At 52.9% G+C, this 24,178-nt stretch overlaps 6 protein-coding genes across 6 annotated transcripts; 4 read left to right on the top strand and 2 right to left on the bottom strand.

Annotated features, from left to right (window-relative positions):
• The first annotated feature begins 1,137 nt into the window (after nt 1-1,137).
• Nucleotides 1,138-3,780, top strand: BDW47DRAFT_77084 (putative serine-rich protein). Its single transcript, XM_024819809.1, has 3 exons — nt 1,138-3,259; nt 3,333-3,529; nt 3,597-3,780. Exons 1-3 carry the CDS (start codon nt 1,363-1,365, stop codon nt 3,633-3,635), a joined length of 2,133 nt encoding a protein of 710 aa, XP_024668479.1. The 5' UTR covers nt 1,138-1,362; the 3' UTR covers nt 3,636-3,780.
• A 554-nt stretch (nt 3,781-4,334) lies between these two features.
• BDW47DRAFT_112135 (lysophospholipid acyltransferase) lies at nt 4,335-6,576 on the bottom strand. Its single transcript, XM_024814104.1, has 4 exons — nt 6,405-6,576; nt 6,291-6,335; nt 5,071-6,189; nt 4,335-5,012 (listed from the first exon to the last, which is right to left on the bottom strand). Exons 1-4 carry the CDS (start codon nt 6,424-6,426, stop codon nt 4,534-4,536), a joined length of 1,665 nt encoding a protein of 554 aa, XP_024668478.1. The 5' UTR covers nt 6,427-6,576; the 3' UTR covers nt 4,335-4,533.
• Nucleotides 6,577-6,671: 95 nt separating this feature from the next.
• Nucleotides 6,672-9,048, top strand: BDW47DRAFT_112132 (Sec1 family protein). Its single transcript, XM_024814103.1, has 3 exons — nt 6,672-6,987; nt 7,079-8,104; nt 8,183-9,048. The coding sequence occupies exons 1-3, from the start codon at nt 6,859-6,861 to the stop codon at nt 8,819-8,821; spliced, it is 1,794 nt and encodes a 597-aa protein (XP_024668477.1). The 5' UTR covers nt 6,672-6,858; the 3' UTR covers nt 8,822-9,048.
• A 327-nt stretch (nt 9,049-9,375) lies between these two features.
• Nucleotides 9,376-14,561, bottom strand: BDW47DRAFT_112131 (TRAPPII-specific subunit TRS120). Its single transcript, XM_024814102.1, has 3 exons — nt 14,158-14,561; nt 13,077-14,062; nt 9,376-13,016 (listed from the first exon to the last, which is right to left on the bottom strand). The coding sequence occupies exons 1-3, from the start codon at nt 14,321-14,323 to the stop codon at nt 9,726-9,728; spliced, it is 4,443 nt and encodes a 1,480-aa protein (XP_024668476.1). The 5' UTR covers nt 14,324-14,561; the 3' UTR covers nt 9,376-9,725.
• Nucleotides 14,562-14,813: 252 nt separating this feature from the next.
• Nucleotides 14,814-20,799, top strand: BDW47DRAFT_77060 (histidine kinase-like ATPase domain-containing protein). The gene is made up of 3 exons (XM_024819807.1): nt 14,814-15,214; nt 15,276-20,282; nt 20,346-20,799. The coding sequence occupies exons 1-3, from the start codon at nt 15,087-15,089 to the stop codon at nt 20,407-20,409; spliced, it is 5,199 nt and encodes a 1,732-aa protein (XP_024668475.1). The 5' UTR covers nt 14,814-15,086; the 3' UTR covers nt 20,410-20,799.
• Nucleotides 20,800-20,911: 112 nt separating this feature from the next.
• On the top strand, nt 20,912-24,120 carry pabA (aminodeoxychorismate synthase pabA). The gene has a single exon (XM_024814101.1). The coding sequence runs from the start codon at nt 21,288-21,290 to the stop codon at nt 23,766-23,768; it is 2,481 nt and encodes an 826-aa protein (XP_024668474.1). The 5' UTR covers nt 20,912-21,287; the 3' UTR covers nt 23,769-24,120.
• The last annotated feature ends 58 nt before the right edge of the window (nt 24,121-24,178 follow it).

Here is a 24,178-nt window from a genome sequence, read left to right as displayed (position 1 = left end):
CTGCTATCCAGCTGGACAGGGGCAGATGGGGAACTGATCTGATCCGCGAACCACCAAGCGAAATGACCTCGATTTGGTTAATTTCGAGAACACTCCCCTACCATGGATATGAAGATGATTCCGTCGGGGATGAATACCATTATGGATCTGCTTATTATGAGAGTGCCGACGATCACTCGTCCACATATGTCTTAGGGCCGGATGACAACGAGCCCGTCTTCTCAGGCCTTTTGGGGCCCTCATGAACTCCACGAAAATCATTACGGCGCGCTTTTCCCGATTAAAAGTTACACCGAGGAATCTCGATGGAACACAGACACGGTGTACATGTTCCACTTCGAAATCGTTTTTTTTTTTTCTTTTATGGGGAGGGTCTTTTTTTGGGCCACCCCTTCCTGAGTTCCCAATCGTGGAGTTTCAAACCAGTGCTCTAGAGCGTGCACAGCATGCATTAACTCCTCCCTAGATACAGCGACTCGTTCACCGCTGAGCAACGAGATTCCGGGGCGTCCGCTAAAATTCTAGCTCGACTTTTAGCTTGACTCTAGGGGGTGGAAGGAGTTCGTCTTTTCTTTTCTTTTTTGACTTTTGCTTAATTTCTTTTTTGGAATTCGTACCCTTTTCCGAAGCCAAATGGAATTATAGATAAAGTGCTGTTGCCGCCGCATCGATCTGAGCCGCTCGTTTCAGGTTTTTGGGTCTCTTTGCTTCCAGTCGTTCTGCGCTTTGTCGTTCTTTTAGAAACTCTTAGTTTCGTGCCTGTCTTTCCCCTCGAGCTCGACGCTCGTTTCTCTCATTCTTGCAATTTGGCCTTTTTGCGCTTCTGTTCCATTCTGCTTTGCTGGGCTTGACCCCGCTAATCCAACTCTCGACGTGAATTGGTTCTTTTTTTGGTTCCGTCGGTTCCACATTCATTCTGAAGCTTGACTGTTCTAGATCATATCTACATCAGTCTTGTTGACCATTGTTTATTGCGCCCGCTTTCTTGCCGACAACAACATTCCTGGTTGCATCACTTCCATCCCCCCCAGTCGATTTGCTGACCACAACCAAAATAAAGACGGAATTCCCCAGTCCCAGTCTTTACCCCAGCAGAATTGTCTGTCGATTGCTTGTTTTATTCACCAAATTTGCCCTTGTTAATTCTTTGCCCAGCAGCCATTGATGATCTTACATTGTTGTTTTTGATACGCCGTATTCTTTTTCCACTTTCTAATTAATTGCCTTGTTGTGTTTATTTTTTTCTTCCCCCCACCCCAGATAGACCGTCTTGTGTTTCCTTGGGACGTTTAATTCATGCCTGCCTAATATCTACTGTCGGCAACTACTGATAATGAACTAATCCCGAATTACCTCGACGACATGCGCTCCAGTGGTTCTTCGAGAAATTCGTCTCCGAAGCGGAGAGCTCTCCATGAGCGGACCCCATCGCACACGAACGAGACATCTCCCCCGACATCCTTACGAGCGGCTAGTGACAAGGTTCACCACCGAGACAACGACCAGGAGGAGGGCGACGAGGAACGAGGAGTCTACACGAGTAATCCGTTCCCCACCAAGCCGGAGCATGTCCTTCTTCCGCGCCCCGGGAAAGGGCACGAGTTCGTTCCGGACGCGCGATTCCATGTGGACGAGGCACCGCACGAATCCTCCCGCACCGTCTCGACCGATGTGAGCCAGGGGCCGGATAGCAGTCTAATCCACTCCATCAGCGATCCGTGGGACCTGTCGTCAACGTTCGATGCCGAAAATACCCCGTCCCAGGTCTGGGAGGACGACCCGAAGTCCAGCAAATCGACCTTCCCGGACCCAGATTCAGAACTCTTGGAATCCAAGCCCCGCGAGCACGGCTCCGACCAGGGGTCGATCGCCGCGTATTCGGACGATGAACCGAACACGTTGCCCGCAGCGGCTCCCACGATCAAGACCGTCATCTCGGAGCCATCTTCCCGCCAGGCTTCGATGCGCGAGCATGCCAATTCGAGCCACTCCAGCCCTAATGTGAGACCGATCGGTCCACCGTCAAGCCCCAATTTCGTCGAACTTGACAATTCGAGTCTCAACTTTGTCCGGCTCGGCGCCTCCTCCAACCCCGACACCGGATCTCGCTCCAATTCCCTTTCGTCGTTGAACTCATTGGGTACCGTGATCCGGTATGCGGGCGCTGCTCAGTGGACGCATGGCTCTTCCTCCGGCTCTAGTTCGAAATCGCGGTCACGCTCCCGTTCGCATTCCATCCGTTCTCACCGTCACTATCCCTCGATTCCATCCGTGCGGTCGATGTCGACTCATCCCCGGGACCGCAGCCATTCTGGTTCCGCCACCGAGTCTTCTCGAAGCGGCCCGCCGTCCGACATCCAAGCCATTGTGGACAGCGGGGTTTTCATCCAGTATCCGAGCATTCGAGAGCCCTCGTCCTCCAGCTCCAGGGTCGACGTATCGCTCTCCGCCGACTCCGAGCACACCCCGGACCTCCCGTCGGATCAATCTTCCGAGCGTTTCAAGTCCCACTTGTCCACTGTAAGCTCTCGGTGGTCGGCGGAGTATGACTCAAGGGGCCCCTCGCCGGCAGACGAACCCACGCAAAATACACTGGAGGAGCCCTCCCGACCCCCGGCAGCGCTCGCGCGGCAGAGGCCCGCGTCGTCCTCGATGTGGCTAGTTGACGCCTCGGGATGTGATGAGTCGATGGATAACATCTCTAACCTCCCCACGCGGCCCACAAACCCGGCGGTGCCCAATAGCCTGTCTTCGGGTTCGCGCCAGAGCAGTGTACGGAGCAATAAGCGGCCCGGCACAGCGTCCAGCATCGCCTATCATATCCTCCCCAACTGGGCCCGGATGTATTATCAAATGGAGGGACAAGCCGAAAATTCAGCCCTGTCGGTGGTCGAAGGCCACCATGCGCCCGAGGCGCGTCCGAAGAGCACCCATGCTCACCCTCTGTCACGCATGGAAACCACGGTCAGTCGGCCACGCACTGGCACAAACGCAAGCCGACAGAGTGTGCGGTGGCATCCCGATCCCCGCGACCCCCGAAGCCACTGGGTCAAGGGCATGGATCCCGAGGGCAGGCCTGGGACTTCGCGGGACCGTTTGCGAAGTAGTTGGTCTGCTCATCTGTATCCGGACAGGCGTGCTGTGCAGCACCGCGCCAACGCCTGGACGGCACCCTCTATGGATTCCAGATCCGAACCTTTGCTCGGCCGGAGGAACATCCAAGTATGGTCCTTCAGCGTGGGGTTCATTTTCCCGATTGGTAGGTTTGCCTTGAATGAAATTGTTGTATTATCGCACCGGTGAATCGACTTACTGATCGGAATTCTTTCCAGCCTGGCTCGTGGCAGCGTTTCTTCCACTACCCCGAAAACCCGAGATGATCCTGGAGGAAGATACCGACTCCGAGCTTGAATCGACTCTTCGGATGCGGCTATTTGATGTTGAGCGGAGGCGCTATGAGAATGCCCGCTGGTGGCGGAACCTCAACCGATGGATGAACCCGCTGGGCCTGGTCATTCTCACCATCGTTGTATGTGACATCCCCCCCCCCCCGTCTTGATGTAGTAGGTGTGAAATGTGGATCTAACCCTTGACAGATCACCCTGGCTGCTGTAGGGACGACAGTAGGCTTTTGAATTAGCCTTTTATGTTTATTTTTGTTCGCCAATCCGTGCAGACGAGGCTCGCCCGACCTCCGACCCCTTTTAACACGTCGATTGGGTTGAACGTTGTTCTTGATTTACTTCGTTTTGGAGCCAATTGTGCTTGATACCCCTTCTTCTTTTCTCCGTTCCGCACCCTGTTTACTCTACTCTACCTTCCGCTTCATTTCCCTTCATCCCCGGTGTATGGCTGCTTGCATATCTCTTCGCATTTTTGGTTCGTCTTTTAAAAAAGCTAACTCGACACGACTCGACGACTGTGATGCACATAATGTTTGTTGTTTATTATTATTACTATTGTTTTTATCATCTCTTTCTATCATCGGTTTGTGACCTTGATCTCCATCCAGGTGGTTGGTTTTGCTTTTATCATCTGCTACTGCTTTGTTTCCATCGACTGTTGTTCCCATCAGTCGTTGGAAAACAAAGCAGTGGTCTGTGGCTGGAGCACAGCAGGCAAAAGGTTTTTTTTTCCTCCATTGGGGCTTTGGACCGATTCTGGATATATATATATACTGCGTTGCTTTCGTCTCCTCCTGTTTGATTTGGGAGGATCCTCATTTTTTTGTTTTCTTCTGACCCCGCCCGTGTATTTATGGATGTGTGTTAGATTACGTGAGTGTCCAACTTATTCACAATTAGAGATTTATTGAGATTTGTGGATTGGATATTGCTATGTGCATGGTTTCTTTCTTCTAGTAAGTGGGGTAAAAATTGTCGTGGTCTAAAGGATAGATAGATAGCTGGTAGTGCCCGAAAAGCCAACAGTGAGATGGTGTGTCGCTTATTCAGGAAAACGCCTCTATGTAGTCACTTGTATCCATTCCGCGGAGAGACATCGTAAAGCGGGAGGGTGACAAGCGGCGAGGCATCACGAAAGCGTACGACCAATCTTACTCTCCACAGCAGCCTTCAAGCTCTCGCCCGTGGGCATGTTAGCCACACTACCGCGGCGCCGCCGCGCGTCGATCTCAGCCTTGATCTCCTGCACGGCTTCGTCGAACCCCTCGATCGGGTCCTCAGGGAGGCCGAGCGTCGGCTGGAGATTGTCGGTGCTCGTTGTGCGCGGGGCGTGCGGGCGGTTGCGCGCTTTGAGTTTCCGAATGAGGAAGGCTTTGGCGGGGCTGGCGAAGAAGGCGATGGCGATGGCGTTGCCGATGATGCCGTAGAAGTACACACTGCGCCAGACGCGGATTGAGGGGCCGAAGGAGAGGAAGATGAATGGCATTACGGCGAATGAGAGGGTGAGCTGCGTGATGACCCAGCTGGCTACGTCGTAGTAGCGCTTGTAGGGGGTGGGTCGGCTGCCGTCGGGGGTGAGGAAGAATGGGCGCACATGGCGACGGAAGTCTGGAGGGGTGTGAGAATGAGTAATGGGAGGAGGGGAGATAAAGATGGGAAAACTCACTCTTGGCGACGGTTTGGATGAAGGATCCTAGGACAAAGGTCAGGTAGTAACCAGGGTAGAAGCCGTGCCAGAAGGCGCTGGTCGCAAAGGTCGCCAGGCTGGCGCGGAAGCCAGGCTTCTTGCCCTTCGGGGTGACGCGCAGATAGACGTAGTTCCGCAGCCAGTGGTTGGTGTTTTTGTTCCAACTGCCCAGGTATGCGTGGGAGTTCTGAGCCGTCTCCAATCCCCACGGATCCACATTCTCCAGGCGATTCCAGAAAACCTTGCCGGACTTTGGGTCGAAGCCGTTGTATCCCATGCCGGAGAGAATGCAGGCGCCCTCGGTGAGGGCCCACACGCCGTAGTACTTGACTCGTGTAGTGAAGCCGAGGAGGTACAGGACCCAGACGCGGCGGAGGAATCCCAGTTGGAAATAGCTCTCCTCCTGCACGGTACCTTGGTTATAGACCGAGTTCAGCTGCAGGAACACGAAGATCCACACCAGGCCCATCACGGCCTTTTTGGTGGCCGGGGTGCCACTGCGGGGAATCTTGCGCTTCTTGCGCGTTGGCGGCACCTTGGACGGGTCGGTCCCCGGGGGCACATCGAAGAGGGTGGTGTCGATCCACCGGCGGTAGTCGTTGTACTCGAAGGACGGGCCGCCGAAGAGAGACGGGAAGAAGAGGATGTAGCCCAAGTAATCGAGAAGACCCGGGAATTCTCGGATGGCCGCGTACTTCTGCGGATCCGACAACTGCTCTGGTGGGAGGCGACCATCGTGGACATTCCAACAGAACGACGACAGCTTCATGACCATCACCATCTGGGCGCCGGTGATGTCGACGGCCTGCGGTTGCTCGATGATTTGACGATAGATATGGCTGATGGACATGTGGCCCATCAGGACGATGAATCCGATCCAGGGCATCAAGGATCCATCGACGTAGTAGGCGATCGCATAGATAGCCGAGGCACTGTAAGCTAGGGTACGAATGCCATCCCAGAGATCAAACAGGCCGACCAGATAGAACAGCGACACCCCAATGATGAACGCATTCTTCTTGGCAGGCTGAGCATCGGGGATCCTCTTCAGCAGACCGGCAAGAGGGTAGGATAGGAGAAACGAAGCAATGAGTTTCACTATAGGAAAGGTTCAAGACCTTGAAATTAGCGGAGTGAAACAGGAGCCAAGCCAGCGTTCTTGAGTCCAAGCGTGGTTTAGGAGAGGAAGAAGGTCATACACTCATCCACCGAGGCTCCGGTGAGTCTCGCAGGGTAGTCAAACACTGAATACCATGATCATTCGGGTCAGTCAAGTCGTAACAGAAAGGAAGCTGGGACGGAGAGCAACCCACGGAGATTGACGTAAGGCAACATGATGAGCTCCGAACGCGCGCGTCAGAGAGAGAGAAATGGATTAGAATAGAAAGGACTGGACTGCAGGGAGAAACATGGGAGGCGACAAGAACGGAAGATTCTTGAGCGAAGAGATCCTCGAACCGCGATGTGAAGAGAAGAAGAAGAAGAGGTGGAAGAAGAAGAGAGAGAACGTTGAGAAGAGAAGATGACGATCCGCCGCTTGGCGTCCGCGGATCTTCTGGACTTCGGCTTCATGAACACGTCCTCCTCTTCCTTCTTCTTCTTCTTCTCCTCCCCGCGTCCTCCTCTCCACTTCCTTTGTCTACTCTCCTCATTGATCTCTTTCCTCCGTATCCTCTCATGGTACCTTTCTACGTCACTCAATTAATTGATCCCTCTATCTTCATCTCCTAATCGACTGTCCCTGGAACCCTCCCCCACCCCCTCACCATGGACGTCGTCGCCGCCGTATCCGGGTACATCTCCAGGATGGTCACGGCTGGTGATTCCGCGTCAGCCTCGTCCTCCTTGTCCTCCTCCTCTGCCAAGATGAAGATCTTGCTTCTGGATAGTGAGACAGTGGGTACCACCGCCTTCCCTTCCCCTCCTCCCTGGTCCCCTGCGCCCCCGATGTCATGGGTTCGCTGACGGAAATGGGATGATTCTCTAGGTCCCCATCGTGTCCACTGCCATCACACAATCGGCTCTTCTGAACCATGAGGTGTACCTGATTGATCGCTTGGATAATGCCGCGCGGGAGAAAATGCGACATCTGCGCTGCCTGTGCTTCGTGCGCCCCTCCCCAACCTCGATTCAGTTTCTCATCGACGAACTCCGCGAGCCCAAGTACGGCGAATACTACATCTACTTCAGCAATATCGTCCGCAAATCAGCCCTGGAGCGCCTGGCCGAGGCCGATAGCCATGAGGTGGTGCGTGCCGTGCAGGAGCATTTCGCCGATTTCATCGTCACCAACCCCGACCTATATTCGTTGAATCTGGGCTTCCCCAACCAGCGGGTGTGGAGTCACTCGCCCGACCTGTGGAACCCAGATGCCCTCCAGAGGGCCACCGAAGGCGTCCTGGCCGCCTTGTTGGCTTTGAAAAAGAACCCTCTGATCCGCTACGAGAAGAACAGCCTCCTGGCGAAGAAACTGGCCACGGAGGTTCGCTACCAATTAACGCAGGAGGAACAGCTGTTCAACTTTCGGAAGACCGATACCCCTCCGATCCTCTTGATCTTGGACCGCCGGGACGACCCAATTACCCCGTTGCTCACCCAGTGGACGTACCAAGCGATGGTCCACGAGCTGATGGGGATCCATAACGGGCGCGTCGATCTGCGGGATGTGCCCGAAATCCGGCCGGAGCTTCGCGAGATCGTTCTCTCCCAGGACCAGGACCCTTTCTTCAAGAAAAATATGTACCAGAATTTCGGCGACCTGGGCCAAAACATCAAGGAGTACGTCGAGCAGTATCAGACTAAGACCCAGAACACCATGAACATCGATTCCATCGCGGACATGAAACGCTTCGTTGAGGATTACCCCGAGTTCCGCAAATTGTCCGGAAACGTGAGCAAACATGTCACCTTGGTCGGAGAGCTTAGCCGTCGGGTCGGGGAGGAGGATCTCCTGGACGTGAGTGAGCTGGAGCAGAGCTTGGCGTGTAACGACAACCATGCCAACGACCTCAAGGTATGTCTACCAGTTGGCACCCATTTCACCCCTACTTTTTTTTTCTTTGAGAGTAGTAACTGACCATCTGGCGCATAGAATCTGCAACGGATCATCCAGCTGCCCAGAGTGCCTGCCGAAAACAAGATTCGCCTAGTGACGCTGTACGCCATTCGGTACGAGAAGCAGCCAAACAATGCCCTTCCGGTTTTGCTGGATCTACTCGTCACGGCCGGCGGTGTCCCCTCATACAAAGTCAACATCATCCCCAAGCTGCTAGCCTACCATCACTCCCTCCAGGCCCCGCCGGTGGCGGGGGGCTTCTCAGATCTCTTTGAATCCACGTCCTTTTTTTCGGGCGCTCGCGACCGCTTCAAGGGACTCAAGGGTGTAGAAAACGTCTACACGCAACACTCTCCGCGACTGGAGGTGACGCTGCAAAACCTGATCAAAGGCCGGCTGAAGGAGCTACAGTATCCATTCCTGGACAATAGCGCCCATACCCGCGATAAGCCCCAAGACATCATCCTCTTCATGGTCGGGGGTGTGACATACGAAGAAGCCAAGATGGTCGCCCAGGTGAACGCCAGCTCGCCCGGCGTGCGGGTCGTCCTCGGGGGCACATCGGTCCACAACAGTACCAGTTTCCTAGAAGAGGTCGACGACGCGGTCAGCGGCTGGCCCGAGCCCGCTCCCTCCACCGCCGCCGGTCGGCTCCGGAGGGAGATGAACCGGTAGTTGGCTCATTCTTTTCTTCTTTTGTTTTCTCTTGTCTCTTCTTTGACGCTTTTTATGTCACTGAACGGTCATGTTGTGGCCTGGCGTCGGTCGGTGTTGGACAAGATGTCCCCCTCCCTTTCCCCCTTGTTTGTCGCTTCCTCTTGTATTCCAGAGCATTTTGATATCCTTTTTTTGAGGCCTGGGAAGGAGATAGCTAGGTCTGGGGTTTATATAGTAGATTGGCTATAGGGGGTCAATTGAATTTGATTCTTCGGTGCCATCCAAGGGACCTGTAAAGACAGCATATACCTACCTAGGTTACATTGACGACCAGCATCCAATCTTTTGTAGCGTTGGGGAGATTCTTACAACCTAATGATCAGTCCAGGGCGCTTCAGGCATGCTTGTCCTCAAGCGCGTAGTTTACAGTAAGCAGAAATTAAATACTAGCAAACACCAATACAGTAAAAAAGGCTTGAACTGTCTAGTGAAGTAGGAATGAAGTGAATATGTACAGTCAGTTAACCTTGGTTGGTTATGGGTCTATATAGAGTGAACTAATCAAACGAGACGAGATCTGTACGGCTGCCGATCTGCCCGTGGCTTATTATAGACAGACATGGATCACATACGTAGTCGCCAGCGTCGTCCGTATCAGTCATACATAGAATATAAGAGTAGAAAAAAGATTATCCACATCGCAGGTACGGTTGCTCTCGTCTGAGACAGCCGGTAAGGTAAAGTTTCCCAAGACGAACGCTCCGCTCAGTACAAAAAAAAGGGGGGAATGTGGGAGAAAAGAAAGAGATAGAATAGGAAGAATATGAGGGAAACTGTACATGGGAATTGAACATGGAATGTGAGCGGCAACCAGCAGGATGCGCTCATGAGCTAGGTAGTAATCCTCGGCATTCTGCGATGACTACTCGTGGGCTTCCAAAATGCAAGTCTCCTTTGCATGCCATATGCGCCGTTTCTTGGCAACGTCCACTCCAAAGGTATCTTTGATGACGCCGTCTGCATCTTGGTGCGAGACGGATTCTCCCTCTGCGTCGTGTAGATGTCGCAGCAGACGGACTTCTTCTACCGTGGCTCCGAACTCGTACTCTCCCCGGCAGAGGACGGTCACTCCGACTGTGGCGGTTGCTGACTCCCCGGGGTGAATGATGGGAAGCACCTGTTGCAACATGCCTGTCCAGGCGAGGCGTCGCGACAGGTCCAGGGCAATGTTGCTAGGCTGATGGCGGAGACTCGGCTGGAGACGAAGCAGAGGATGGACTGGTTTGGAAGTGCGGTTGCGGACGGTGACGGTGAGATCCAGCATATCGTCCGTCCGGACGTGGTACTTCGATCGACCAAGTTGAACCACGCTGTTTCCATCGTCGGATGGCGTGGGCTCCTTCGCCCGCGAGGGGTTCAAAGAGTAAGATACATCGACGTCCTCGAGAGAGAAGGCATCTACCATGCGCGGGTTCAATCGCAAGTTCCTCATGTCGATCGTGCCTTTGCGACGCGCGGGGCCTTCGCTCCAGGACCCGGACACGCGCTTGAGGAGCTCCTGTCGGTACCAGAATGTCTCGCGGGAGGCTGCTTCGCCTTCGAATGTGAGTTTGTGGGCACTGACCACAAATTGTCTCTTGACGCCGGTGTTGATGATAGGGATTGACGCGTGAGGGTTGTCCAAATGGACACGCGGCAGCACCAGAACAAAGCGGGATGTCTGCCCTGGTTGAAGGTCCCCTGACACCGTATACTGTCCAGGCGTCTCGTCGCCGATGTCGGCGAGGTCTTGCGTCGACATTGCCGTTGGCTGCTCGCTAACGCGCAAGGACACGGATAGAGGGTTGGGCCAAGCGTTGCGAAGATCAAGAAGTAGGACACAATGATCGGGTCCATACAAGCCGCGTCCAATGTGAGAGAGTACCGGCGAAAATGGATCGCTATCGGTCAATCGTGATGGAATAAGGTCGGTGGATTCTGCGGCACCAGCGTCAAAGTCGATGCCCTGGCGGTTCCACCAGGCGAAGTCACCACTAAAGGGGAGAATATCACATCGAGCCACTTCTATACTGGCATTCACCGTGACAGTAAGGGGGACGAACAACTGGCGGGTATAGAATACCTCTGGCAGTTGACCGCGAGGAAGTCCCACACGAGAATAATCGATCTGGATCGTGGAATCCTGCAGGCCAGTCTTACCGAGGATATCGATGGTGAACGTGGCACTTTCACCTGCGGGAATAGCAAAGTCGCTCGGATTCAACCCCTCGCGACGCCACCGCAATGCCGGCCTGACGAGGTTGAGCTCCAGTTCGTAGATCTCGACTGGCAGCAGGTCTTTGTTGCTCAGCGCAGACTGGATCTGTCGGCCAGTGGAGTCCTGGAAAGTGAACAGGATGAAGTCAAGAGGGCAGAGTGATGTGTTCCGTAGCGTAATGCTGAAGGTTCCCATCTCACCATCCAGGACCATCACTGCGGATTGCGATAATGACAGCGACTCTATCACGAGGGACGGTTGCTGGCCGATTACCTTGACCTCACAAGTCGTGGTTGACGGTCCCTTTTTCATAACTTGCTTGCCGTCTCGCGACTCAGTTGAGCTCCAGGAAAGAGGTCGCTCCGTCGGAGGCTTCTTAGCCGCAAGCCCAGTGCGCTTGCATTTGCTTTCAACCTCGGGCCTCCAATGGCTCCTGAAGATGGGAAATTTCCGTTCTCTGCAGTACCGAACCTTGACAACACAACCAGTCACCTTGAGCGGCCCCTCTTGGTGCGCTATCCCGTAGACTGTGAGTTCTTGCAAGCTCAGCGGGGGGAGAACAATCCATTCGGCCACCGCATCAAACGGGACGCCCTCGCTGTCAAGGCGAAGTCTCTCAATCTCGATCTCGAATTCGTAAGGGTTTTGAAGGGTGACTTGAAATGCTGCATGTTCCCCAGCCACCATGAGCAGCTCGGATGCTTTGCTGTTTGTCTTCGAGAAAGGATTATACAGAAAGGGGTCTTTCGTCGGCCTCTCTTGGTTTGATGTTACAGCGTCAAGGGCTGATCTCGACCGGCGAACGGGCCTTCTGGGGTCAGGGAGCGAGAGCAGCTGCACGCCACGCACCAAAAAATCGTCCCAATACTCTGCCTCCAGCCCGGCTGCCCCCAACTTAGTAGCAGCTCCCACAGTCCGTTTGATATTGTTCAAAAGCCGGACCTGTTCGTCCAGTGGGAGGTAGGGGCGATCATAGTAGGTCTCCGCAAGCATCAAGTCCCCCCGGATGGTTTGAAGTAACTCGACCGTAAACTGGAGGACGCCACCAAAATCTGGGAGCGCTTCGCAGCAGTTGACACAGGCTTTGAGTACGTCGATTTTCAGATTCAAGTCGCCGTAGCCTCGCAGGGCGACATGCCGAAACGATCGCTCAACGATAGCAGGAACTGAGTCGTGTTCGGGGACAAGCTCCGGATTAGCCACACCTGACGCCCTGTCCCACGCGGGGATAGACGAGGGCTGGACTCCATAAATCTCGCCTACTGTCGAAAGAAGTGAGCGCATACTTTCTTCCATGTTTCCCGGACCAATGTCGAGGGCGTTGATATCGAATGCTGTGTCACTGAGAGACGAGAGCCCCGCAGCGGGATGGATGCCCACTTCCGCAGCGCCGATTTTGCGAGCTTGAACGAGTGTGGGAACCATGATTGAAAGGAACTCCCTCAAGATAAATGCCTTTTTCCTCGGCAAATTAAGTGTATCAAGAACAGAGACGACGCCGATGATGATGGGGATGGCGTCGGTGGCGGGTAGATCCGAGCTGGCTGACAGCGGCAATGCACGGAAGAGAAAGTTGGCAATCTCGGACTTTCGAAGAAGCACCAATCCACGAGGCCGTTCTGGCCGGTACAAAGGTTGCAAAGGCTCGTTCATCACAAGGTGCTTCAAAGCATTGTCGTCCAGAGCGCCGTCGCGAATGCACGCCGCCACCAATAATCGCGACAGTCGCATCACGGTCTCCGAGTAAACGAGCTGGGGGAGGGGCTCGTTGGTAATGTTGGCCGCACGGTTGTAAAGGTTGAGTATGTTGTTGGCCAGGTCGGGCAAGAGGTTCGACAGGTTTTGAAGAGAGATGACCCGGTTCCCAGGAGTAGATTGCCCGGCACCCGTGTCGACAGCGCTGCTGTGAGATGACTTCGAGGATTTCTCGGCCACTGGGTAGCAAATGGGAGGAATCTGGGGGCAGTTAGACAGAGGTCAGACAGTCCTCAACGACAGAAGTGCAGGACCATATACCTGGAAATCCATTCCGGCCCAGCCGAACATCAGCAGGCAAAGAAGAATTGATTCGAGTGCCTTTGCATGCCAAACATAATCGCTACTCGCGCGAGCATTCGACGCGGCCTCTACCAGTTCCTTCAACGCATCCGGCCATCGTCCTGCTTGAAGGAAGAGGGTTCCGACCACAACACCCATACGACCCTTTATTCGGTTCTTTGTCCGGTCTGTTGCGCTCATACTACTGACAGACATTCGGTCACGGCTATGCTCCTTGGACACCGGTTGGGAACTGGCTTTTCCGAACGTACTCGAGCGGTTAGCCAATTGGATCGATCGACTGATCTCATCGAACGTCGTAGGCGTTTCATGGTCACTCAAAACGGGCGAGCTATGGTTCGAGGTCAACTGCGGGGGTGTTTCGGGCGATCCGTTCGAGTTGGGGATCTGCGCGGGCATGGTCATCCGGTGGAATAACCGATCTGTTGGGCGCGGACGGAGATCGGGGCCTCGATGTGGACCCCAGGACGACGCCTTCGGCGACTCAATCGAGGGTATACTTTGGATGATTTTCGCAAATTCGTCCAATTCGGAAAGGAGCACGGATGTGATGTCGCAGAGCACGGTTTTCATGGTGGTGGCCTTGGACGCCTGCGGGCCTGGGATCCACAAAACACCATCTGGATCGTTCGTGATCTTGTTGACATTCTCATAGTCGAAGATGAGAAGCTGATGGACCAACGCCCTCGGGTTCTTCTCCTTGAGGAGCTCCAGTCCCTGTCGAAGCTCGTCCATCCCATGCGGGGTTGCGGACTGTTCGGAGGGGGCTCCTGAAGCCTCTCCGGCAGGTCCACCTAGTTCCCGCCCATCGGCAATCGCGATTATGACCAGAGGCTCACGAAACACCTCAAATGGAAATAGTTCTAGGTGGGAGGTAGGAGGAACCGAGTAGGAAAGGTCGTAGAGAATCATCCCTGTCGGAAACGCGAGCGGGGAAAACATATCTAGGATAGAACGAGAACGTTACTGACAGTCCCCCTCAGGAGTGTAGAGAGGATAGATCGAGTCTATCGCAGGATCAGACGGTTTCAATGCATACTTCGATTGGGTCGTGCATCAGGACTAATGTCCCCCAGGCGGACGACATTCTCGGCTTGGAGTCTCGCCGCAAAGCTTAGGAACCTAGAGCGCTTGATCTTCCCCACAGGAAGTAATAGCGCCCGTAGGCGCACCGGGGCGATTGGAGAAAGAGGATCGACACCCATACTGTCATTCGAATCGATATGAGTCGAAGGGAGTGGGTTGGATGTTCAGGACTGCTCCCAGAAGGAGTGGTGGTGGAGGTGGGCCAGCTTGCCGGGGGGGGGGGTTCTATACAACGAGGGACACAATCATTGCATATTCGAACCGGGGAAATTCCACAAAGAAAGCGCGCAACCGAAGACAAACAAGATAGATCTATATCGGGGAGCTGTCAGAACACTCTGGAGGGAAGCCAACAGCAATCGTACAATCCAACAGGAAGAACAACACTGCACCACAATGACAACACTGGCAACTCCGGGGGAATTGGTGGGAAAAGGGCGGGCGGTGTGTCACGGGGGCAGAGCCTAGCCTAGCCTAGCCTAGCTTAGTCCAGGCATCCACGGGTGACATAAGCAGATCCAGGCACATTTCCTGATAAGCAGCGATAAAGTCAGAACGACGAGTCAATCCGGCGGTCATAACTCCGCATTTTCCTCCCCCGGGTCATCCGTCATTGGGTTCGCTGGGCGTTTGTTCCTGTTTCTCTTATGTTCTTATTGATTTGATTCTTCTTTTCTATCCTCTGATCCATTCATATAGGGTGACTCGAAGATCTGACTTGGTATTTGGGGTTACGTTATGTTGTGATCCACAATCATATACCCCAAGCCAAATAGACTCCTCACTCGGAGGAGAACTTTCCTGTCCTTTTATCGACCTATATTCTTCTAGTCAACTTATCTTGGGCGTTAGATATCAGGGTTTCAATGTGAATCACTGAAGATGGCGCAGAATGTGGACTTCAACGCCTTGAGGGCGCAGACTATGGGGTCGGGCAATGACGAGGAAGCCGTCACAGTGGACACGCGTGGTTTGATCTCGAAAGTCCTGGCGCGGTATTCAGGGAAATGGTACGGGAGACTTCCGCTGTCAATCATCTTGAGCAAAGGTCGCTGATCGCACATCCAACAGGACAGTCTTACGGGAAATGATCCAAAACGCCGCCGATGCCAACGCCACCAAAGTGACCATCAAGTTCGAGACGATCCCTTCGACAACCGTTCCATTGCCTCCGTCGGCCGATAACTCGACTATCATCAAGCATGTCATATCAAATCACACCTTGAAGCGTCTATTAATATCGAATAACGGCACCCCATTCAGTGAAAAGGACTGGGCTCGGTTGAAGCGCATTGCAGATGGCAATCCCGATGAAACGAAAATTGGAGCCTTTGGTGTCGGTTTCTACAGTGTCTTTGACGATTGCGAAGAACCGTTTGTGTCTTCAGGGACAGATGCCATGGCTTTCTATTGGAAAGGGAATGCTCTGTTTACCCGCCGATTGCAACTGAACGAGGCGGCGAACCCTGAGACGACCTTCGTACTGGACTATCGTAACGATACTTCGCCTATTCCCTCATTGATGCAGCTATGCCAGTTTTTATCCAGCAGTCTTACTTTCGTCAGCCTTGAAAACATAGAGTTGTGGTTGGATGACTGGAATGTACTGCGACTCTCCAAGAAGAGAGCCCCCAGCGTCGATGTGGCGATCCCGAGGGATATCGAAACCAAGACTCCGCAAGGTCTCATGAGTATTGTCAACGTCGCTCGGGAAGTTGCACAGGTCGATGCTGCCTGGATGCGAGTGGTGGAGTGGAATCCCAATGCGAGTTTCCTGCGGGAAGGGCTTCGGGACACGACTGGCTCACTCCGTACCTTTTTTTCTCGACTCACCGGACAGAGTGCCCCTGAAAAGCAAGCAAAGCCCGACCAGCAGGAAAGTGCTAACGATACCTCGGATCTCACTGGTCTTACTACGGCATCGGTGTTCTTGCATATCAGTACCGCAGCTATCCAATCGTCCGTTGGCAGGTCTCTGAGCAGCGAGCTTGAACGCGCGACTCGCAAGCCTCCACCCAAAAGGTCCACTATCGCCATCTTAACCCCCTCATATGACACAAATCTAGCGTCCAAAGCATCCGGGGCGAACTCTGAAATTCTCTCTTCTATTCTCCCATCGCGGGCAGGAAGGGTCTTTATAGGGTTCCCCACGCAGCAAACCACAGGCCTGAATGCTCACATCTCGGCCCCGTCCGTGATTCCAACCGTCGAACGGGAAAGCATTGACCTCAACACCCGGTATATCAGTAAATGGAACCTAGAAATGTTGAGGGCGGTAGGCATCGTCTGCCGCATCGCTTGGGCGGCGGAAATGGCATTGATTAAGTCCCGAATATCTTCAGCAATAGAACCATCCCGAAATTCGAAGATCCGAAAGCAGGACATAGTGGGCGTGCTCCCAGAGGCAATCCACACATCGAATCAATTTGTGTTTCGGGAATCGACACCATCTTCGCTTCTGGGGCAGACGATTGAGGATTCGTTCTGGACGTGCAATAGGAAAGCTTCTATCGAAGTTCTATCAACGTGCGGTGTCATCCAAAGTCATCAGGCGCGCATTGCTCCCAAAGATCTCAGTTTCATGGACTCTATTCCGGTCTTGCCGGATGAATTTATATCGGGCGCGAAAGACTTCGTCCGAAAACTAACGGATTTCGGTCTGGTCACTGATATCACAGTCTCGGATATCAAGCAGGAATTAGAATCCAGCACGCTTCGCTCTGGTCAAGTCATCGAATTCCTCTCTTGGCTGGGCCGACGAGCTGCCTCGGGGCAGCTCGATCCTTCCTCTGTGCAGACCCTTTTAGGAGTCGCGGTGGCGAGCGACGACGACGGATCTAGTAACACGTCTCGTTTACTTGTTTTCGCCAATATCCAGAGTTTTCTGAATGCCCAACGAGTACCCGCCGATATGCCCTTGCCGCCGAATGTAATGCCTTTTAAATACACCAAATCTCTGGCCAAACAGGAGCTAGAGGCCTTTGGGTGGGTGGAGCTGCAGACAATCCCTTGGATCCGTTGGCTTATGAACAATGCCGGAAACCGGAGCGCACTTTCTCTGGAGCAAGATATTACACAGAATGCCTCGTTTTCCGGTCAGGTCCTGGCTGTCCTATCCAAGCAGTGGGAGCACCTAAATCAGCCATCAAGACAAACCCTGATTGCCCTACTCCAACCTCACACCATCATGCCAACGAAACTCGGGATGAAGCGGCCTGCAGAAACCTACTTCCCCTCTGTGCGCTTGTTTGATGATCTTCCTGTCGTGAATTCGCTAAATAGTGTCAAAGAGAAATTTCTGGTCGCGCTGGGGGTCCGCAAAACTGTGGATCTCGGGGTCATTTTCGAACGCCTTCTTGACCCAGCCGGCCAAGACCCATCCAGCGCGGAGGCTGCCAATGGAAGGAAATGGAGCCATGTCGATTTGATCCGTTATCTTGCTTCAGTCCGTGACGATATTCCCGCAAATGACATCAAACGATTGAAAAACACCAGTATCTGCACAGCTGAGCCGCCTAGCGGCGATTCTGGTGCTTCTTCCAGGAAACGCTACAAGATCTTTGAGCTGTTTGAACCGAAGGATTCTATCAGAGCCCTTGGGCTGCCTGTGATTGAATGGCCGGGAAAATATCAACCCAACAGTCGCGAGGGGAATTTCCTTGCCACGTTAGGGCTTCGGAGTTTCCCATCAGCCCCGGAAATGCTGCAGATTATCACCAAGGCCGCATCAAACAATGATTGGAGCCTCCACGGAAAAGCCATGTCGTATTATATTGCCGAATATCACGACAATGGCTACTCGACGTTTGATTGCAGCTCATATGATGTTCCATTCTTGCCTCTAGAAGGATCGAGCAGCCTGAGTGTCCCGATGCAGTGTTTCACGGATGAGAATGCCACTTTGTGTGGTTTCAAGATCTTACGGCGAGACCTACATCCCCATGCTTCTAAGTTCGGTGTCAAACAACACCCTTCGCTTACCGAATGCCTGGATTATTTGATCCAACACCCCCCTTCGACAAAACGCGATGCCCGCGTTCTCTTCAAATATCTCGGCGGAAGGGTTGGTGACCTCAAAGCACGCGATATCGACCGTGTTAGTAATGCGCAGGTTGTACCCGTTTCAACATCTCGGGATGCCCAGAAGGGGTCAGATGTACGCTGGGTGGCACCTAGACTTTGTTATCTGGGAGAGGGTGAGGATTACCGAGACATCTTTGATTTTGTCGACTTTGGGCAAGAAGCAAATTTCTTTCTCATGGCGGTTGGCTCCAAGAGGGAGCCAACCAAGATCGAGATCGCCCGCATGCTAGTCAAAGAACCAGCAAGGATTTCTTCGACATTCCAGAGCGCAGATAAGTATCTTAAACTCCTGAGAATGCTCGCGGAGAACCTCCTTGTCTTAAAAAGGGATCGGGAACTTTTCAACGAGATGAAAAGATCTCCGTTCCTCTTAGCCAGCAAAGACATCACGTCTCTTTCCCAGGAGAAAAATGAGAAACACAATCTCATCAACCTAGACTCCGACTCGGATTCGGATGGAGAACAGAGCATCAAGGAATGGACGCTGGTCGTTGCAAAAGATGCAGTCATTGTCGATGATTTCCAAAGCTTCAATCTTTTCCGAGAACACATGCTGGTGGCACCGCAGGAAGAGTTGCTCGAGAATTTTTATCTCGCCCTGGGGGCAGCTCCGCTGAGCGCACTCGTGGAGGAACGGGCTCACTGGGGTGCCGTTGCTGCTGATCAACGCCCAGCGGCGAAATTACAGAAGTTGATCAGCGAACGCTCGCGGCTTTTTCTACATGACCAGGCCACCGATGCTATAAAACACGATGTCCGATGGCTTGAGAAATTCCTCCAGGTGCAGGTGGTGCAGTCAATTTCCCTCACAAGGTCTCTTAGGGGACGGCGAATCTCGCATACTCAAAAGCGAAGCGCCATCATCACGCAACAGCAATCTAAGTCATGGGTTTTGTGGATTTGCCCCGGCAAGTATGATCTTTATGAGATCAGTCAAGCTCTTGTCCATCTCATCCTTGTCCGGCCAAAGCTTCACTCTACTCTTACCTTAGAGATGCTGTTGAAGACTGATTTGTTGGAGCTAAAGACTCGTGGATATAATGTGGAGCGCATTCTCAAGGCGAAGGCCTACGAGGCCCGGATGGCAGAGGATCGGCGCCAGAAACAGCTGGAGGAGGAACGGCAACGGCTTCTCGACAGAGAAGCTGCATGGTCGAAAGAGCGGGCTCTGGCACCGGCGCCAACACCATTGCCTGAGGAGAAACAGCAGTCTGGAATGCCTGGTGATTTCCCCGACACGTCTTCTAGTAGGGATGTCGGTGCCAATACGCAGCCAACGAACCCCGAAGAGCCTCGTCCGCGCGGGCTGTTCGCCAGTCTCTCCAAGCGTCTGGGGCTGGATAATGGGCGTCCTCAAAACAATTCCCCGGGCGGTGAATCTCCTCAGTCTCCAACTGCAGACACCCCTCCCCCACCCTACTCGAACGAAGATCCCCAAAAGTCGTCTCGTCCAGAAGCTCCTGTGACAGTCAGTTCTCCTCACCAGCTACAGTCACAACTTCTCTCTGCTGTTCAGGCCTGTCGACCTCATGGCTCGAATGGGGTTTACAGTCGGCCCGAAACCAATCAAATCAGCGAGTCCAAGTCGTACTGCGACGAGAAACCCAGCCAGGACCTGGAGTTTGCCGCGACGCTCCCTTGCGGTATCAATGTGCTTTTCGTGAGGACTTTCCCCGATCGGTCCAATTTCCTCGCCCAGCACGGTGTTGCAATCAACCTGTTTGCCTCTGTGCTGCTGGACTGCGGTGCGGTCTTCTCCCTGCGTGCGAACATCCTCAGCATCTTCTACGACCCCGGCGGGAAGACCATTGCTTTCAACCGAGCGGGCAGTATCTTTTGCAACTACTTTTACTTCCAGCAACTGCATGAAAAGGAGTTGCTTCAGACGCCTGCTGGTAACAAGACCGACGCCTTGGTATATTGGTGGGTTATCTTGTGCCATGAACTGGCCCATAACCTCGTGGGAGACCACAGTTCCGCCCACAGTTTCTACACGTAAGACCCGATCCATTATCAGACTCTGCGTGCCTACACTTGCTAACTCGTATTCACCTCCAGCGAAGGATTTGTTGCTCAGTACTTCCCTAAGATAGCAGCTAAGCTCGCCACGATCAGCCAGTAGCTAGCGACCTGGTGCGACTCAAGTCATTCTACAGGCGACTGTCCACAATCAGGAGTTGTATGTAACTTCTGAATGAGTACACGCCGCGTGTTGTCCGGTTTAGATTTCGATATTAGAGTGACTAGATCTGTGATCTGTATATCTAACCCAAGATATACACAATATATAGTACTCACTAGAGCACTTTAGCCGTGTCTCCACATCACACTACCACGTCTAGCTGCATGTGGAAAGCAGCACTATTAATCTATTATCGACGATAAATGACGGTGCCTCTGAATGTCCAACTATAGCACCGATCCCATGTCAATATTATCAAACAATATTGACGGGTTCTACTGCTCCGTAGAGACACACCCCACCTGATAATACTATGTTACTGTTATTAATTTTCAAAAAGAACCCTTTTCAATAATGTATATGGTGGAACTCCAGCTAATAAGGTTATGGAAATCCATGGGTTGAAGCTGATGAATTTGCTGGGTTTCCAGACCCAGATCCAGTGATTTCCCCGGCCGATTGCAGCCTCTGCCGTTCATTTTTCTCTCTTCTTCTCCACCCGTTCTTCTTTGCCGCCGCCAAAACATTTCTATCCGATCATCCACTATGGACCGATGATATCCGACTTTTTATTCCAATCCCTCTCATGCTTTGATAGGCTTGTATAATATAATATTGGCCTTTTATTATGGAACCCCATGCGTGATTCCGTTCCTCGTACTACTCTTGATTTAATTCTTTGTCGACGAGGATCTATTTATACGCCATCTCTTCCCTGACTCATGTTCTGATCAATATCGGATTTTGCTATTCTTCGTCCCATCACTATCCCACGACAGTCTACTCGATTCTTTTTGGATACTGTTCTTGATAGTGGCATGGCACCAGCACTGGGATATGAGTCTGTGGCCGATTTCGGCCCAAATCTGTGGTCGAAAGGTTTGACATCTCCGCCCAAAAGCATTCTATATATCGATGCCTACGATTCATTTTCCTACAATGTCGTGGCCATGCTTGAAGAGGTCTTGGGAGTCAAGGTCACGGTGATGATGATCGATTCGAAATGGCCAGACAACAACATGGCCCAATGCCTCGAGCGTTTTGACGCTGTCGTCCTGGGACCCGGACCGGGGAATCCGAGCATCCCCCGTGATGTCGGGATCATGCAGGACATCTGGCGTTTAAGCGACGACCATTTGGTGCCCGTCTTGGGGATCTGCCTTGGCTTCCAGAGCTTGTGTCTTTATCATGGTATCCCGATTGAGCGCTTGCCGGCACCTCTGCATGGTCAGATCCACCAGATCTCTACAGCTCAGACAGACATCTTTGAGAGTCTGCAGGGGGCAGGGGTGACTCTTTATCATTCGCTGTATGCTCAAGCGGACCCTAGGCGTGATCTGTCCTTTAATGGACAATCCGGGAGCGCCAGGGTCAATTCACCGGCAGCTGAAGATTTAGAATTCGTCGCCTGGTCATCTATTGAACAAGGCAGTTCGTCCGACACAGTGCATATCCCCATGGCTGTGCGGCATCGGCGAAAACCATTCTGGGGCGTTCAGTTCCACCCTGAGTCCTGCAAATCGGACCGAAAGGCCTGCACTGAGATGCTCAGGAGATGGTGGCAGACTTCACTCACGTACAATAAGAAATTTCGCCGTGCTGTCACTGAGAGCCCCTCGGTTGAACTTTCCAGCCAAATCAACGCCGTGACTCCTTTACCGGATATTGTATTGACAATGCTTGAGTGGAGCGCATCGACCTCGCATCGTTCGCACTTTCGGTCTTTTACGTCCCACAACTTTGACGCCGAAACTCTACTTGAGTATTTCAATACGCCGGGTTCTCCGGCAGTCCTATTCCAGTCCAATGGCAAGCACAGTGTCATCTCAGTGCCGAGCCCCACCAGTTGGAGATTGGAATACTATACGCAGTCGGAAGAGCTGGTCTTGGAGACATTACCGGACCCCTGGACCAGCTGCAAAGCGACAGATTCTCGACGCGACGTGTCTGCATGTTCTCTGCTGGTAGCTCAATTTTGGGATGTCCTTAGGCATGTTATGCACGCGAAGAAGGTCGACACGGGAGACCAGACAGTGCCTTTTTGGGGTGGTTTCCTGGGTTATTTTTCGTATGAAATGGGCTTGGCATGCCTCGCCCGTCCAAAGCACCATGACGATATCTCTCATCACGGCTTTCCCTCGACTAGCGAAGAGGCTTTTAGCGAAGATCCCCCTGACGTCAGTCTAATATGGACCGAGAGGAGCATTGTCATTGACAATGAGACGGGGCGTATAACAATACAGTCCACTCTTGACTCTGACGAGTCGCCCGATGGGTGGTTGAGCAAGACGTTGCAGTCTCTGGTGGCTCTATCCACGGAACCCATAGACGCCGGAAATAACGCCGGAGACGCGGATTTTCTGGATTCCATCCTCCGAAGAGGCACCGTGCGGTTCCCAGATGAAGAATCATACCAAAATCAGGTCGAGGCTTGCAAAGACGAACTTGAAGCCGGCGAGTCGTACGAACTATGTCTCACCTGCGAAACATCGATTACACTACCCTCGCCCGATACCGACAGTGGCCGACGAAATTTCCCCTGGAAACTCTACAGGCGACTACGAAAATATAACCCTGCCGCATTCAGCGCCTACGCGAGATTAGGGGATGTCAAAATCGTGAGCAGCAGTCCTGAGTGCTTTCTGAACTGGGACCGGACATCCACGCTCGAGATGAAGCCGATGAAAGGCACGGTGAGGAAATCCAGCGACATGACCTTGGAGAAGGCCAAGGAGATCCTAGGCTCAAGGAAGGAAATGGCCGAGAACCTGATGATCGCCGATCTGATCCGCCACGATCTCTACGGGATCTGCGGTTCGGGCGGTGTCTCGGTGGAAAAGCTTCTAGAAGTGGAAGACCACGGCCGAGTATACCAGATGATCACGCACGTCAAGGGCCAAGTCGATCCGAAGCGGCCCAGCCTCGCGGTGCGCGATATGCCGCAGTTGCAGTCGTCGAACATGTCGGGGTATGGGCTCGTGGCGCTCCAACGATGTCTCCCACCGGGTTCCATGACGGGGGCTCCGAAAGAACGGTCATGCATGCATCTATCTGCGATTGAAGGCCGCAACCGAGGGATCTATTCCGGCGTCATGGGCTTTTTGGATCTCGGAGGGGGCGGGAGCTTTTCGGTTCTGATCCGTACGGCGTTCACCTGCTCTGCTGACTCTCGAGCTGAGCAACGGTGGCGCATCGGGGCAGGCGGAGCTGTGACGACTCTGAGTACAGCCCAGGGTGAATGGGACGAGATGCTGACCAAGCTGAAGACCGTGTGTGGGATTTTCACACCGCATCATTGAGGGAAGGGATTATACTCTTCGCTCGTCCCTCATTATCTTCTTTCTCTCTTTTTCTTCTTCCTATTTTCTTCCTTTCTCCGTTGTTCTTTTTATTTCCATTTTTTTGGCTCACGATTTTTACGGTGCTGTACGAAGGGTCATGTCTTGATAGCGGTTTCAACAATTGCATCGATTGGAGCATGGGGTTATACGAATCTCTGAATCAACATACGGGAAACATGAGAGGGAAACGGCGTGCTATCTATTTTTTTCTATATCATCTTCTATATAGTTTAGACGATCAATACTGTATATGAGATTTAGAGCATGTGAGGATAGATATAGAAGTACATATATAGCATCCTGATACGGGTTCTGTTCGCACCCCACCTCGATACTATTTACAAATAATTCAAGCAAATAACTCCTCG

The sequence above is a fragment of the Aspergillus candidus genome, assembly GCF_002847045.1.
Source record: "Aspergillus candidus strain CBS 102.13 unplaced genomic scaffold BDW47scaffold_62, whole genome shotgun sequence".
In the NCBI taxonomy this organism is placed as follows: domain Eukaryota; kingdom Fungi; phylum Ascomycota; class Eurotiomycetes; order Eurotiales; family Aspergillaceae; genus Aspergillus; species Aspergillus candidus.
The sequence above is the reverse complement of the archived record's forward strand: the minus strand, read 5'-3'. Positions and strand labels throughout refer to the sequence as shown.